The sequence below is a fragment of the Cibotium barometz genome, chromosome 10, assembly GCF_041138505.1.
Source record: "Cibotium barometz isolate CiBa-2024 chromosome 10, ASM4113850v1, whole genome shotgun sequence".
In the NCBI taxonomy this organism is placed as follows: Eukaryota; Viridiplantae; Streptophyta; class Polypodiopsida; order Cyatheales; family Cibotiaceae; genus Cibotium; species Cibotium barometz.
This window is the reverse complement of record NC_141055.1, coordinates 18,543,103-18,561,329: the sequence shown is the minus strand read 5'-3', so window position 1 is coordinate 18,561,329 and position 18,227 is coordinate 18,543,103. Positions and strand designations below refer to the sequence as shown.

General features: G+C 40.0%; 1 protein-coding gene across 2 annotated transcripts; it reads right to left on the bottom strand.

Annotated features, from left to right (window-relative positions):
• Positions 1-441: 441 nt before the first annotated feature.
• Positions 442-18,078, bottom strand: LOC147634623 (protein G1-like1). 2 transcript variants are annotated; one of them, XM_086803757.1, is made up of 2 exons: positions 16,822-18,078; positions 442-805 (listed from the first exon to the last, which is right to left on the bottom strand). In XM_086803757.1, exon 1 carries the CDS (start codon positions 17,781-17,783, stop codon positions 17,040-17,042), a length of 744 nt encoding a protein of 247 aa, XP_086659883.1. In that variant the 5' UTR covers positions 17,784-18,078; the 3' UTR covers positions 442-805; positions 16,822-17,039. The 2 variants fall into 2 exon arrangements, with proteins under 2 accessions (XP_086659883.1, XP_086659882.1); XM_086803756.1 differs by lacking the exon at positions 442-805 and adding an exon at positions 12,628-14,286.
• Between the last annotated feature and the right edge of the window lie 149 nt (positions 18,079-18,227).

Sequence of the window (18,227 nt, the reverse complement as noted above, 5' to 3'; positions counted from 1 at the left end):
AAAGGTTCTTGGTTTTATGAAAATAACCACCATGAAATGTACCAAGGAAAGAAATAGTTCCACCAAACTATGAAAATACTTCTGATAATTCACTTTTACAAGTATGTTCTTTGATCCCTTCACAACCATGGAACAATACACGTCCAAATTTGAGTACCTTTGTTTTAATAAATTATTGTAGTAATTACTACTAGATTTGGAACCAACAAAACAAAAAAACCTTTTTTTCAAAAGACGAGCCTCACTAGTTGGCCTACTAAAGGACTTTGAAAATCATCCCATGTGAAGCATTTGGCAATACAAACTATCATCATGCTTTAAAACAATTGTATATAAACCAGCCAACCATAGGTATGATTGAGTGGTCCATACTATCAAATGGGCTTTGTCCCAATGACTATGAATTATTAGAACCTTCTCATTCTTACAAGTCACTAGATATGAAATTTAAGGTACAATCTCTTGATTGAGATCGTGAGTTTTTCATGGATAATACCAAAACATAGAGTTTGACCTCGCATAAACACTCAATCTTAGTATCATATTTAAGGTGTGTGTAATCCACTAGATAGCACAATTGCCTACACATAACCATTATACAAGAAACTATTATAGATCACCACCGATCACTTCATTCCCTAGGAACTACATCCATATGGTAAAGAGAATGTATGTATTCGTATACATTTTAAACAAGTATTACACTCCCTATCATAGTCTTCCCACACTATATTGTATACCTTGTATCATTGTGTTTAGTACTACCCAATACCGAAACGTATAACTTTTCATCTTCGGATCACATCTGGATAGTGAATCATCATCTCAACTAAGTGTTTTACCATCACATTCAATAGTGAAGAATCCTAAAGAAGATGAAACCAGGCAATTCATGAGGCAAAATGGTCTAGTGCCTTAATGGCTTTACTAAAGAAAATTCATGTATTCATATACATTTTAAACAAACATTGCACTCCTTATCACAGTCTTCCCACATTATATTGTACATACCTTTTATCATTGTGTTTGTGGTACTCAATACCAAAACATATAACTTTTCATGTTAGGATTGCATGTGGATAGTGAATCATCATCTCACCTAAGTGTTTTATCGTCACATCCAATAGTGAAGAAAACTAAAGCAGATGAAACCATGCATTTCATAAGGCAAAATTGTCTAGTGCCTTAATGGCTTTACTAAAGGCTTAGTTTAAGATGTAAAAGATATCACTACGCTACTAATCTCAAATATAACCCTACAAAGACTCTTTCAACATAAGCAAGTGTACCGATCTTAATTCAAAGCATGAACAATGACATATGGGATGATTTGCCCAAGCATGTGCTAGCGGCTCGCAATGCTCTAACCAAGTCACTACTTCAATGGTGTATACTCCACCATATGATTCATTGATTTGTCAAAACATCATTGCAACAATATGTATAAAATAATGCACTTTGATCCATGGTTTTTGAGGCACCATGTACATTGATGGATCATAAAAAGTGGCCTTAGGCCGCTTGCCTATGTCATGGGACATGACCAAGCAAGTCACTTTTCTTGGTGAAACTTTCTTGAAATTGAGTGCCCATTGCATCGGTCCTCTCTGTACCTCTTAAAACTACCCCTAACAAAAAATTGTTTGCAACCACATGAATAACACCCATTGTGTGTGAAGCCTAGGCTACTTTTGTCAAAGTGCACACATTGGTCATCTGTTCATCTATGCATTGCCCAAAACATATTAGTCTGACTACCCACATTGGCTAGTGAATGTGGGGTCACCAATTAGTCAGACTATCAATGTGGCCTATCAATGTGCCCAAGAGAGACTCATCTGACTACCCACATTAGCCTATCAAAGATCATTCCATGGCCCAACCACCAACAAAAAGGAGCCTCATAGCCTCTGATTAGCCAGACATGCCATGTGAACTCCAACTTAAGAGAGTTAGACCGTAATTAAGACGGTTTATTTAAAGAAACTCATCATCTACTGCAACTTGCTTGGCCTCATCTCACAACAGTATGCCTAGAGGGTGAGCCATATGCAACACCCCCTTCTACCCATGCCCCTAGGCCCTTTACAAAGACCATCTGCTGCAACTTACTTGGCCTCATCACAACGGTATGCGTAGAGGCAGTGTTTAAAAAAAACCGTCCTTTGATATTATTTCACAGCTTAAATTGAGAAAAACTAATGGTAATTTTGCCTAACCTTGAATTTAAAGATTCAAAATTTAAAATTTTTAGTCATAAAACAAGTTAACCTATGTAATTTTTTCAATAAAACCGGTTGAGCTTGAAGGTAATCCTTTTTTCCGTGGTTAGGAAAAAAGTTTATTTAGGACAGTGACGAGAGGGTGAGTCATATATACAGCAACCCCTCCTACTCGTGCCCCTTTACATAGTCTAAAAAATACAATCAGCCCTGCTGTACGCTAAAACTAGGGGGCAGACTGGTTCTTCCCCTTCCTTGCGTTGTGGAAAGGCATAATCAGCCTCTGAGTCTTTAGTCGTTCCCAAACAAAAAAACAGTACCTCCTTTAGTTTAAAAAACCCAAAATTAGGAGTGTCTTTGAAACCATATTGTAGCATGGCACGGCTGCATATTTTATGCTAGTTTCGAGTTATGTGATGATTGTGGACCCCATGCATGGGATCTATGCATACGGATTTCCCACACTATTCCCTTAAGGCTTAGAGAAACTAGCAAACTATTCAATATTATCAATGGAAGCCCTTTGAAGTTCAATCCCAGTTGAGATAGCTTGCTATTTAAAGAGTATAGCCCAAATAAACCTAGGGAGGGATCTTACAATACAGAAGCAAGATTTAACACAAAGCTATCCTCTCTTGTAAGTTCAACTTAGACATTATGATATCAAATGCTCTTTTCAAGTCTAAGAGATTGTGTAAGTCCAACTTACTAAAAAGACTTGCCAAACATAAAGTCGATTGTTTAATCTTACCTCTAGGTCCTGCACAATTTGAAATGATTTTCTAGGTCGACCCACTTCTATTAAAACTTATTAGAGCCCCACTTCGTTTGCTGGCCATTCTCAACAACACTTTTATATATCATCTAGCTATCTTCTAGGGTCTCCACTTCTCATATAATCATACCTAAACTAGGGTAGACTTAAGAAGACATCTATATTAAAACTCCTTTTGTTGAGAGTAACTCTTTGATTGCCATAATTGTGTCAAATCACACTTAGTGCCTTGGGGTGGGGGGTATACTTTTAGCAAGATCTACATACAATGTGCATTCGAAGGATATTAAAAAATACCCTTTTTGTGAATTTATAAAATGACCCTTTTTTCTTCATAAACTTACAGGTTTTTTTTCAAAATGCCATTTAAACCCCATTATGTAAGTAGATTTCTGTATAGTCTTGGTTTTAAAAACCCCTCCTAATGATCATACATAGTAGACTTACATATTTTTAAGTGAACCCCCAAATCTTAGTGCTCTCTCATTATTTTGAGGTATTATTTCCACAATTTATGAAAGTTTTTCCATTTCCAAAAATAATTTGAAAACAGGATAAATTATACCCTATTAAAGCACCTCTGTTATTATAATCACATTCTATACCTAGATAGGGAAGAAACATATCAAAGCCCCTCCTATACATAGTGATCTTTTTGTTTGTACTCCAAGGCCAAAGTAATTCATACACTCCCAATTCTTTAACAATCTCCCATTGAATTTCTCTCTGAAACCCTCTACAATAATTTCATAAATCCTTCAGGTTACCAACAAATACCTTCCCCACAATAGAGGCCTTAAAAACACAAAAATCCAAGAATAAGCTCAATGCAAAATTTTAAAGTTCATACCAAGTGATAACTTCCCCATAATAGAGGCGTTAAGAACATTAGAAGAGACAAGAATAAGCTCAATGCAAACTTTTAAAGTTTATACCATGGATTGAATTCTTCCTCCATAAATTTAAGAGCCTTGTAAATGAGTTGCACATTTCTTGTAAAACCTTGTAAATGAGTTGCACCTTTCTTGTAGAACCTAGAAAATGAGAGATTAATAGATAGTATTGTCACGTACACACTTTATCGAGTGTGACATGGACATGCTTGTAATTGTTGGCTAGCTCAAATGTCAAGTATATGATTGGATTCATGTGTTTGTAAGGAGTATTATGCCAGTTCATTTTAATATTATCCAGGTCATGTCCAATGAGCAACCAAGTGTGGACATGGTATGAACCTACTTAGTCGGACATTATTACTAGGTTGGTAAGCAACTTACCAACATTAGACACTATAAATATAAGAGTCTAGGTCCTCAGTTATATTCATTGATCATTCATTGATTTATCAAGCATCATTCAATCATTGAAAGCTCAACAACTTCGCTATCGTTGAGTATATGTATCTAGTTCATCATCGTGCATATTTCATGATAAATAATACAAGGTAGATTAGGTCATCTTTTGTCTGATGTGTATTGTTGCATGGGTTCAAGTCTTTGATTAGGTGCTAATCGCAATCAATCAATCCATGTTACATTGAAATCAGCATTAAGTTTTGATGAAAACTTTTCTTCTCAAGAAGGCATGGAGATCCATTGCATAGAACCCTCAAAAAGGTTTGCATATTTTTCAAGGTGGCATTTTGTTTGTTATATCTTAGAACCTATACGTATAGTGTCAACCCAAGCATAAGGAGGCATATGAGCACTCAAGTGCTTGCATAAAGGGAATCATCAAGTGCTTCAAGGTGGCTATGGGGACCAACATTCAATGCATTAACACACCATCGGAACTTTTCGGAAGGGTATCTAAGGATAGCAAACATAGCCAACACGAAGTCATCATTGGCATCCAGATCTAGAAACAACATGCACCAAGACAAGTTGACTAGAAGGGAACACAACCATAGGGTAGTGAATGTGCATATCAATTTTATATATCTAGGTATAGGCGTGAAGATAGGCCGGCCAAAAGGGGACATAGCTATTATTAGGAAAACGAACGTGCATATCTGTTTCATATATCTAAGTATAGGTGTCGAGATAGGTTGGCCAGAAGGAAACAAAACAAAGCTATAGGGTAGTGAATATACATATCAACTTCATATATCTAGGTATAGGCGTAAAGACATGCTAGCCAGAAGGGAACATAGCAGTCCAGGGTAGTTGTGAACACACATATCAATTAACTCATATATCTAGGTGTAGGCATCTTCCCTGCCCAGGGCAGTGAATGCATGTAGCGGTTGTATATATCTAACCTTGGGCAATGAATGCATGTAGCAATTGTATATATCTAGGTATACACATCTTTCTTGCCCTAGCCAACTAGATACACTCACCGTTTCAGCTCCATCGTGCAAGGATGAATGTGTCCTTAAGGATGAACCCTTTGCCAAGTCCTTAACCAAAAGGGTGCTTTTTTCCCATTCCCATAGGTACATGTGCTTGTTTAGAGCCATCAAGCATGTCAAGATAGGGTTTCATCACCAAGATGAGTCTCGAGATGCTCTGTTCCTTGAAGACCATCCTTGACACGTGTTTGGAACTAGATTAGGTTAGCACCATGTGTGTCAACAAGAGATCCAGGCAAGGATAGTAGTAAGACAAGTGGTAATTCCATCCATAGATTAAGCTCAACAAGAGGGAGTCGAAGGATGGTCAAGAGACGAAGTGGTATTGGTGAGAGTCCCAAGAAGGGGCAGATTTTGGAGGATGGCAATCCCAGGGTTGGCGGCGATTTTGACACAAGAAGAAGGACAACATCGTAGATGTATCAATTTTCGAGGTTCAAGCATCTCTCCAAATCCATTGTGGAGGAGGTTACGTTGAGTGTTCCATTTTTGAGGAGTCATCACGTGGGTTACGTACTTTTCTTTCCAAATGAGTGCTCCAGTTTTCGAGGAATCATCACGTGAGTTTTCGATTACAGAGAGGAGTACTGTCACTCCAAATCCACATAAAGTGTCCCTTTCGATAAAATCATCACGTGAGTTTTCGATTACAGAGAGGAATACTGTCACTCCAAATTCTGGATAAAATCATCAGTGATCACAGTCCATAAAACCATCTCGATTCTCCTCCTTTGCATATGGTGGCCAGCTTTGGGCTCACCTTCGTTTAGCTTTGGAGAGAGACAACTTTTTAAGCTCCTCTGTTCATCTAGCCATAACAGTTGCCGCACCTCCGTTACACGTGGGGACCTCCACCTAGCAGTTGTTGAATGGAGCATCCCACAGCGTAGCAATACTTCAAGCCTGGCTACCTCCACGATCGTCACTCAAACCCAGCCGTAGTTTGCAGAAGACGAGCTTCGCTTACCTTTACAGAACAGAAGCTTAATCGGTTAATCAGGTTGTCGTCGGCTCTTTGGCAGAAGTTCGTAGCCATCGTAGGCCTCACGCTTGGCCCGCCTGCACGCGGACGATGCAGCTGCGTTCTACGTGAAATCTGAGGGAATCATGACCCCTCTCAATCTCAAATGACTGCCAAAGAAAGGTGTCTCTCTCAGCGACGAGGACAAAATCAACTTCGTAACCAAAACCCCTTGCACAGGGAAGCCCCGGGAGACAGCTCAAGCCAACCCTACAATTTTAAAGGAGTATATGAAATAAGCTATTCTGAACCCTCAACCTATAAACTCAACGGAAGAGATGCAATCGAATCAATTGGTGCAGCCCACGTTAATGACCAGTCTGCTGCTAATGACCCGAATCACAATAAGGTGATTTCCGATTTTCTCCTGTGTCTTGGGCAGCCGACCTTCAATTTCAGATAGCCCAAGGTGTAAATTTTGCGATGAAGGGCGCAACAATCATGCCCTCCACCATGATGGGGCACATGAAGGAAAATCACCAATCAAGTGTGCAGGGCCAGTCTATCGATTAAATTAGTACCCTGCATGGATATATAGAAGCCTACAATAAGGCCCACGCAGCAGCATTACATGAAACAATTGGAGAAGATTCTGCAGACTCACATGCATCAACAGTTACGAAATATACAGGCGCATGTCTAGGCAGTTCAACCCATCTCGGTTTAGGGTTGACAATCCGTAAAGGAATAGTAGTAATGGATGCATCAAAGCTGCTTAGACTGCATGGGTCCAGCTAGATAGCTTCAAGCTTTTTTCAATAGGCTGACTACAACAGTAATCCCACCCTCACAATCAGGCCTTGCTGGGCAAATTACACCGGTTGTTAGAGCTTTAGCATCAGCCCACTTGAGGACAACCGTGAACCTCATGCTTGGTCCCTCCAACCAGCCCTTGAACATGCTGTAGATGTTTATAAATTATGATGTTGGTGATACCATTGATGCAGCTTACACCCACTTTGGGACCCATAAAGCCCCAGTTTTCCAGCCTGCCCCTAATTTTATGGGAGCTCCAGTACCTTATCCTCTCAGTGATACATTTGGTGCCACGATTTATGATGCAAACTCTCGTGTGGCAGCCATTATTTCATGACAAGTCAAGATAATAAATTTGGTGATGTTCCTGTTTTCATTCATGCTGCTGAATCCTGATCCTTATGGTGTTCAAGTCAATGATGATGCTGTTTGCATCACTTCTTTATGCAACCTGCTCATGATGATGCTGTACATGATGGTGTTCCCGCTTTACAGTCTTGTCCAAGCTCCCCTCTTGGCCTTGGCCTTGGCCTTCCAAGCAATGAAAGGGGCAGAATATTCATCTATTATCGAGCTCCAAGCTGATCAAGGAAGCTCGTAGTCAACAGTTTGAAGATGCTTGGGGTTGTGGCAAATGCAAAGTGAAGTGATCAGATGTAAAGATCTCAAAACTTGGTGGATATGATATCAACATTGCCATGTTAATCTTCATCAACCATACTCTCATAGATCCTGGATAAATGCCACTCATGGTTGCATGCATTAGTTTAGGATCCTGCACGCATACTACCGTTTCTAAGAGGAAGAATGTACTGTTTCTAAGAGGGAGAATGTAGAAGTACATGCATACACATCCTTAGATGCCAACAGACACATGTCCGGTTGTAACTGCACATGCATCTTTTATATATATGAGGCCTTGTATGCAACCCGTTCCATATAATACAATTATCACCTACTCACCTATGCTCTGCGTGTATCTCTCATACTCTGCGTATATCTCTCATGTCCCATCTCGAGTGTTTGTTGCGCCCTCCAGGGCAATGGCATCCCTTCAGTATTTTCTACACTACTTAGCACCCCAGCGTTGCAGTTATTTTACAACACAGAAGACACGTTACAATTTGCAGAAGACGAGTGTATCCTACCTGTGTTAAAGACAAATTGTAGTTCGAGGTTGGCGTATGGCTCACAAGGTGCCTAAACCTTATTACTATGAATACTGGGAGCGATATTCATAGGAACAATCCATAGGGACACCTTATGATCTAGAGGAGTATGCCAGACAAGGTGCCTAAACCTTATTACTATGAAAACTGGGAGCGATATCCATAGGAACAATCCATAGGAACACCTAATGATCTAGAGGAGTATGCCAAACCTCGATAAAACTGGATCACAGCAAGTTAACACATACTACTCTAAGAGCTAACGAAATTCACATCCTCAAGCGTTCAAAAACCTTGAAAGGCAATAATAAACTCCAGCACAAGTGAAACCAAAAGGTGTAGAATGAGCAACATTTGTGGCTATCTTCGGCCACGATTGAAGGGTCCTCACTCAAAAAAATCCTCATGCCGAATTCACCAAACCCTGAATCTTAAACTAATGTATCTACTGAGTCCTGACCATGATACCCTCGTAGTTGATTACTAGGGACTTTTCCTCGTCTTTAAGTTCAATTCAAATGTTGAATTGACTTCTTCTTTTTTTACACTTGTGACTTACCTTAAGAACTTTAATGGTTTCATAAGTCTGTACTCAAATCATAGGTCATTTTGGTCTTCACCAAGACACTAATAAAGGTCTCATAGTTTATTTTTGTCTTTTGTAAGTAAGGCGCTCTCTCTCTCTCTCTCTCTCCCCACCCTTACCTACACGTCTGACAAGAGTACACCCTCTATTTAGTGGTGCATGCCATCTAAGCTCTTTAAGATCTCACCACTCCAATCACATGATAAGGAGCTAGCCAAGAGAGGTCCAAGTTATGCCATATTCAAACGAGGATCTCACAACTTGTTTTATGGTACAAGGAGCTAGCACAGAGGATGCAAGTTGTGTCGTCAAGGAGTGAGACACATAGGACAATCCTTTTTGCTTTAATCTTTATGGCACCAAGACCATGTGATCAAGCTCCTGTACCTCTCTTGGATATTCATTCTTTTGACAAAGATTAATAATGAATTCAAAGAAATGCTTTGGACTAAAAAATCTCAAAACAAGAATCACACTTGAGTGTTTGCCAAAGACTCTACACACACACACACACACACATATTCATGAAGCAATCCAGGTACTTGTATCTATGATCACCAACACATCAGCAATCTAGCTGCTTGAATCTATGATCACAAATACATCAATGCTACCATGACGACAAAGGTGGGTTCGGCTAACCATAGCCTACAAAATGACTACAATAGCATTAAGGTACCTTTGAGCTAGAGACCATGCAATCCTTGCCCAATCCTGGCCTAATCAACATCTTAAAGACATGCATGCCCCATAGCATGCACCCCTAGTCCTCACAACTGTCACTATTGTGATTAGCTAATGGGCTAGCCAGTAGTGGGCCCATGGGAGGCTATTCTTTCTCAAGGCCTCATTAATCCCATGAAGGAAGTCCCTCTAAAAAAAGCCATAATTATGCACCTATATAGCCAAATAATCAAGTTCACACTATAATGAATTCCATGGAAGAAGTCCCTCTAAAATAAGCCATCACCTAACTATATAGCCTAATAATCAATTTCACAATATAATGAATTCCATGAAAGAAGTCCCTCTGAAGTAAGCCATAACCTAACTATATAGCCAAATAATCAAGTTCACACTATAATAAATTCCATGAAAGAATTCCCGCTAAAATAAGCCATAACCTAACTACATAGCCTAATAATCAAGTCCCTCTAAAATAAGCCATAACCTAACTATATAGCCTAATAATCAAGTTCACAATATAATGAATTGTCCTTCAAGATCAAATAAGGTCTACAATATCTTGAAGATAACTTATAGACTTTTCTTGTCCTCATTACCTAAGAATTTTTAGGAGTTCTCATGCAATTCCATTAGCTTTCTTCTAGGACTCTAGCTAACTACTTTGGTTAACATTAGAATTGTGCTTTATCTTGTGTACTTCTTTCTTGTAAAAAGCTATAACATCTCTGGGTGTTGTCTCAAAAAGTCAATTGTAATGCCAACTTGGACTTTCTCTAAGAATGTCATCCCCAAAGATCTAGGTTAAAATCAATACATCATGGTAAAGGGGCTCACCTTAGTACCACTAATACTCAGTACTATTGTAAGAAAACTCTAACACAAGGCTTCCCAATCAAATTATCTCATTGAGACATATGCACACAACATGTCCTAAATTGTCATTGATTCACACTTTTTGCATGTCCATCAAACTTGAGATCATCAGATGAGCTCATAGTTAGCTTTGGGGTGGAAACAAATGCATGTACCAGAGCAAAAAGGTAACTAACTAGAGCAAAAAGCTTTGTGGTGAAATAGATAACTAATCAGAGCAAAAGCTTTATGTGCTAGGAACTAATCAAATTAAAAAGCTAGCTAATCAAAGCAAAAAAAAACTAACTAATCAAAGAAAAAAGCTAACCAATCCATTGTTAAATGAGGTGGATTTGAATAGGATATGAGTGCATGAACATGAGAAAATGAGAGCTATGGTGGATGAAAGATGGAAGAAGACATAGTTAGAGTATAGTGTTGACACTAATGAAGATAAACAAGATATGAACTAGGGCTAATCACATACTCACGTTTTTGCATTAAGAGAATGAGTTTGCTACATCCATTTATAGAGCTCTCATCCACACCCTTGTGCCATCCATAAATGCCCACATGCCTTGCACTTTCCATGTGCCTACTTTTCGATCATTGACTCCCTTTTACATTCATCCATTCACATCTCCTAATAACCTTCGACTTCATTCATTCATAGCATTCTAGGCTCAATCTACCTTGCCCCCACATATGTGTGCCTCATACATGACGGGCACCATATTTCAACACCCCCCCTTTGGTGCCCAAATGGGTCTCATTCCAAGAAGGTAGTGTGACATACATAGACATGACTTTTTCCCCCTCTTAGTGGAGACATACACATACATCACGTAGTATACATCATCGGTGGCTAGTGGTGATTACATCATGACATGACATTATGGACATGAGCATGAACATCATTTCATCCACAGAAATATGGGCACATCTTCACCAAGGGTTTCCCAATCCCAAGGTTAACATCAACATAAGACATGGCATGAAACATCATCACACCTAGAAAAGGTGTTCTTGTGGAGCATCCTCATGATTTGCTTCTACCATCAAGTTTCTTTGTTGCTTCTCCTTTCATCAACAATTCTTCTCAAGGTGGCCTACCATCAAGTTTCTTTGTTGCTTCTCCTTTCATCAACAATTCTTTTCACAAGCTTGGGCTTGTTTTGATGACGATATTGGGCTAGTACATGCCCCATCCTTCCACAATGGTTACATTTAATAATGAATTTGTTAATGAATGCAGTCTCCTTGCTATTTGTTGAGCTTTGTTGTGGACCTTTTAGTTTCTTATCTTCTTCAAACAAAGAAGATTCAACAATTTCAAGAGTAAGATTTGGAAGAGTAGTAAGAGTTGTTAACCACCAAAGAGAACTATTGAGGCATGCTCTTGATTAAGACTACAATTGCATCTTTCTGATCCATGGGTGCCTTAATGCTTGCAAGCTGCATCGTAATGCTGTTCATCTTACCTACATGCTCCAAAAATGAGTCTTTGAACTCCATATCGAGCCCATAAAACTGTATTTTTCGATTTATTCCTATTTTTTTAACCCTAGCTCATCCTAGGCTTCTTAGGCATGCTCCTTGTTACTGATATGATGGATGATGCTATCCCCAAGACATAACCCAATGATGGCCATGGCTTTTCTATCATCACTCCACGCTTTGACTTCATCATCACTCCCTTCATCAAGCTCATCTCCATTTACTAACCCCCAAAGTTCCTTTTGCATGAGTAGATACATAACCTTTGTTTGCCAAGTATGAAATCCTTCACCACCACTGAATGATTTGAGTGGCTATGGCTCAATGAGGAAAGTCTTACCAAGATTTTAACTAAATCTTAGTAGTGTCTAATCCTCTTACAATGATTTGAAAATTTTAGCTCACATTTGGGTTCTAAACAAGATTAAGATCACTAATCACTCCAAAAAAAGGAAACTTTGAGTGATCAATTAGGATTGTTATACTTTGATTTAACCAAAATACTTTGAGATACTGAAATAGAAATGACTCAAGATGATCTTGAGCTAATGATACTTGGAATTAACTAATTTTTAATCAAGGATTAGTGACCCTATCAAAACCTTAATGAGAAAAGGGGTGCAGGTCTAGATGTTAGCTTCTACTCCACCAAAAGACTTCACCAGCGCGTGCAAGGGTGTCAGAAACCCCCGAATCCAAGTGGAATCCGCCCAATTTAATGTGAGCTTGCTGACATTGTGATTTTCCACAAAAGAAATAGCATCAGTAGGGATAAATACCCATATTTCTTAGCGAGTTGGCTTGATTCCTCCAGTGCGCACACTCGCCTTGAGTTCCTCTACACTCTCCTTGAAGGGCTTGCCCAATAGTGTAGAGAGTAGGCAATGTAAATCCCTCCAGCACAAGGTGGCTCTCTACCACATATTGTTTTTTGATAAGATATGCTAATTAGTTATTACTAATAGGGGTTCAATCTTACTAATTATGATATTATGGACTAGTAATGAGATGAAAGGGATGGCATTGACTCTAATACCATGTTTGATGAGGTGGATTTGAATAGGATATGAGTGCATGAAAAAGAGAAAATGAGAGCTATGGTGGTGGATGAAAGATGAAAGAAGACATAGTTAGAGTATAGTGTTGACACTAATGAAGATGAACAAGATATGGATTAGGGATAATCACATCCTCAAATTTTTATATTAAGAGAATGAGTTTGATACATCCATTTATAGAGCTCTCATCCGCATGCTCTAAATGCCCACATGCCCTGTGCATCCTTGCACTTTTCATGTGCCTACTTTTTTTTCTATTGACTCCCTTTTACATTTATCCATTTACATCTCCTAACGACCTTAGGCTTCATTCATTCATAGCATTCTAGGCTCAATCTACCTTGCTCCCACATACATGTGCCTCATACATGACATGATAGGCACCATATTTCAACATCCATGGTATAAATGACTTATACATGAGAAGGAGCTTTACGATGTGATTCATGCATTGAAAAATAATATTTTTTTAAATTACTACTTTATGATTAATATGGATAACTCTTCTCTAAAGTAATTTTAAAATTCCTTAGAGGGAGAGCTAGCTCACTTTTATTACTACTTTATGATTAATATGGATAACTCTTCTCCAAAGTAATTTTGAAGTTCCTTGGATTTGGAGGGCAAGAGAGCTCATTGTTCATTAAAGCTTACGCTTGAATTTCAATTTGGGATATGTTATAAAGAAAGATCCACCAATAAGGTGATAGATGCTTTAATCAAAATTGGACATGTGAACCAACTTTTGTTTACCAAGATTTAGTCCAACTTTTACATCTCTTTTATGGGCATGTATTAGAGAGATGGATTCTTGAAAGAATCTAGGATATAGTCCAAGCAACCCTTATTAGTGTTGGTTTGAGGGAGTATTCTATTGAGAATAGATTGCTCATCCAAAAAGGTAAGCTCTACATACCCAATGTTTGGCAGTGCAAGGAGGAATCACATCTTATTTAAGTGTCGTAAAACATGGCCTTTGCTAGCCATCTTGGGGTATTGAGAATAAAGAACTTAGTCATAGCATATTTCTTTTGGCGTTCTCTCTTGCTTAATCAAATTCTCATTAATCATGGAGCCTCTATTTGGCTGCCCATCTCATGGTATCTATCATGAGTCCACAAATTAGATTTATACCAAATTCCAATCTAATGAGAAACTAAAACCAACACAGATATTTTCCTTTAGCTTCACAATTGTAAAGTAAAGCTATGATACCAAATAAAGCACCTCAAAGTGAAAAAATTTACTTACTTGAGTGTCTGCCCAAGATCTACACACACACATGCATAATTGTGAACCAATCCAAGTACCTGTAATCCATAGTGACAAACACATCAATAGTACCATGAGGATTAAAGCTGCTTTAGCTTCACCCAACTATAGGGTATAAATTGAATATAACGGTAAACCACCCCCAATCTAGAGACCACGCAACATTGGCCTAGTCAGTATCCCAAAGGTATGCATGTTCTATCCCATGCACCCTAGTCCTCACAAATGTTATTAATATAACTAGCCATTAAGCTATCTTGCACCAATAGCTAGGCCATTGTAAGGCCACTCTCCCAAGGTTTGCATCCCATAGTGAAACTATCTCTAAAGTGACCCATAATCCACCTATATAATCAAACTATATAGCCTAATGATCCCAATTAGGTCAAATGATAATGAATTTTTCGGCCTCAATATGCTAGCATTATTATATCCAAATGGAAATAACAAGTATGTCCTAGTTATAGAGTGGAGAAAGAAATACGACTTGTAATCCCTTTTCTCTTTAGCAAATAAGAGAAGGAGAATTTATGGAGAGGATTCAAAATAAGCTGATAAGATTGTGTCCTTAAGGACCGAGACACATAATACTAGCATATTCCTTGTACCATACTAAGCTACATATAAGTATTATTTTCTAAGTTCTGATGACCACCTCCTACTATTACACAAACTCACAGTGAAGCAGTAAAAAACACTTTCTGCAATAATCTAAATATGAAGATGTCTAACCTTGACTTTAGTCCAAGGTCTCAACTATATTTCATGTTACTAGATCTTTTCAATCTACATTTTTTCCATTGATTTTCCCTATATTTAGGGACAATTAACAAGCAATTACCATGATTTATCCATGTTAGGATACAATTGTATACCACACCTGATTATGTTTGGGGTGGGGGAGAAGGGGGAGGGGTGTTACACCACACCCAACAATGTTGTTGATGAGCTCCCACCTTTGAATATATGTGCAGGTCTAGGTAGTCCAAGGGACGGCCAAGACCTCGTGGTGATAGTGGTGATTTGGAGATGTAAGTCTATGGGAATGACCCTTGGCATCAGGCCTAAAACTTGAAGGCTGCAATGGTCATCAAATTCATTTTAGCCTTCAGCAGGTGAAGGCTACCCTAAAAAGAAGCTTGTAAATAAAGGCAATAAAAGTAAATTTTCCATAATAGTGGCTTCAAATGAAGGCCAAGATAGCACCTAAGCCTTCAATTTTGAAAATTTTGAAGTCTAGGGCAGGGTTGCAAAGTTCAGGCCTACTTTGCATCCTCCAAGGGTGGCCGTGTCGACTCCCATGAACTATGCAATGGTGCCCCACCAAGAAAACAATCCATTACTGTGTCCATTGAAACAAGCACATAATTATTCATCACCAACCTAGCTATGCCTTTGGCAAACCCAAAGGTAGTGTCACTGGGACTCGTGGAAGAGGCCAATCTACCTCTAGAGGCAAGCAATTCATCTATCCCAAGCGAAGTGCCCCACCAGTAGACTCCTATGGACCAAAGCTAGATAATCCAACCAATATTCACAAAAAACCTTGCAAACTATTGACTATGGACCAACAACATTTTTGTTTTTACTTGGGAATTAAAAAAATCTATAATATTTATTGTATTATACCTATATGTTAGCTCAAAAACCTAGAATTTTTTAATAAAATCCTTTAAAATTTTAAGGCTCTAAATTTTGTGATTTGTTGAAAAAGAATGTTAATCCAGCGCCAAGTGGCCTAGGCCACGAGCCAGATAAAAGGAAGACCTTTGAGAGTGAAAACTACTTCCGTAACACAAAGAGGTCATGGGAAGAAATGTCACGAGTTCTCAGAGTAACCGATGCTCCCTCAATCTCATGAAGCTGAACCGTCCTTCTAACTCATGCAACTGGAGTGCTGATCCCACTAGTGCACCCGGTTCTCTCAAATCCAGAGACACTAGGAAAACTCAGGAGGAGACACTGGGACAACTCAAGAGCCTGTAAGGAATTGCGTTGGTCCAGATCCTAGGCATCAAGCCCACGGAATGTGGGGTGTGCGCAACTTAGGGTTCTACATAATATATATATAGAAATTAAAACGATTTCACGCTTCCATACTTATTGCTGCACACACTGATGACATTAACACATGAGCATACACTGATAAGTTTTAGTTTACTTGGATATGAAGGGAAATTAAGAAGATACAGCAATAGAATTCTCAACTTGGACGTTAATGGACACTAAGAAGATTCACAAATAGGGGTTCTTTTGCAAATGCAAAGATCCAGGTCAAGCAAAATAAACCAAGTAGCATGTCAGTGCATTAAAGAGGATCACAACATAGTAGCTTAAGCTCATTCAATTCCACACCATATTATAAAAAGAGGTTGCACCTTCTTGTGCAGGAATACAGCTGCTAATACAGCGATATACCATCATAAAATAGGATTTTACAAGAGTTTTCGGAGATATATAAGTAGATTAGGTACGAAGTTGAATTGCAGAAAAACTAGAATTAGTACTCAAGATGCAGAATAATTAAGCAGATAGGATAACATTTGCGCAATTAGGGACGTAAAGCATCTCACCTGATCGGAGCTGGATGCGAGATGCGAGCGGGAGGAATGACTTGCTGGAGTTGATGTGAGAGAATACGGTGAAGAGAGGAGTACTGCAAGCAGGTGCGAGCTCCGATGATGTTATCGCGAGCATGCACATATGCCGGTACTGCAGCTGTTGCGTGCTATAGCTGGAGGGCACCCATACATGATACAGTAGTAGTATGTGATTGTAGATAGCATGCTAATCAGTTGAAGCTTGGTATAAGAAGGGAGCTCGGGCCGGCGAGTAGATCATGGTGATCAGATGAATTAGGGGGCGCGGCAGGTGGAGGCGGAGGAGGAGGAGGAGGGTTGATATTGTTATTGTTGTGTTGAGTGGCTGTAGAAGCTGGCGGCGGGCGTTTGCGCTTCTTTTTCTCGTAGGCGATGCCCCGGGCTTTGGCCTGCGTCTCTCTTACCTCGCGCAAGTAGAGCCGGACGGCGCGGGCCCCGAAGGGATTGGACTCGGGCTTGCCGCCGTGCTCTTCGAAAGCAGCTCGCAAGCGGCCGATGAGAGCGTCCAGACTGCCCCACGCCTGGCGGAGCGGACAAGAGCAGGGCGCGGGCGGCTGCGGCTGCCCAAAGAACGGGCAACCCTGTACATGCACCTTAGTCTTCCCAAAGTGGTCCAGGTAGCGCAGAAACTCCAGCACGTGGGCGCCGCTGCACCTCGCCAGCGCCAGCGGCGGCCTATGATTCTTCAAATACTGCCCAAACGTGTTCCAATCCCTCCTCTTCTGCGACTCGTACCGGCTCGGCGGGCTCGCGGGCGTTCCACTGCTACTAGTAGCCATGTGCGGTGTGGCTTGATTTGTCGTGTCACCGACTGTCGCCAGGTGCTCTAGCGACTGCAGCATGGACATGCTCACCATCCCATGAGCGGCCGCACCGGGTACTCCCGGTAGAGCACAGCCGTCTCCTGCTGCTGCACCACCTCCTTGCAGGTTCATGATGGGTGCTGATCACTGCGGGCAGGTCAATCAAGTGGTTTAATCTTGTGGAAACCCTAGTATTTTGACGTGATAATATGGGCGAGTTAGGGTTCTTTTGACGGAAGCAAGGGCCAAGACAAAGGAAACAAACAGTGTGGAAGTGAGAGGTTCTATTTGAAGTCCATAATGGGGATGGGGATTGGACTGTCTGCCTGCTGCAACAGCGGCTGCTGTTGCAGGCCAAATAGATCTTGGTTTGACAGGTGGAGCTGAGGCAAGGAAAGGGAGAGAAATGAGATAGATCAAAATACTACAGGCAAAAGGGGGAGGGGCGGGGGGGTAAAGTGCTGACGGAAAGGAGTGGATGGATAGCTGTGAAGAGGAAAGGTTACTGGAGGGGTGCTTCAAACCACATGTGTACATGAACTCGAATCTAAAGCAATGAGAGAGCGGGGGGTGCTG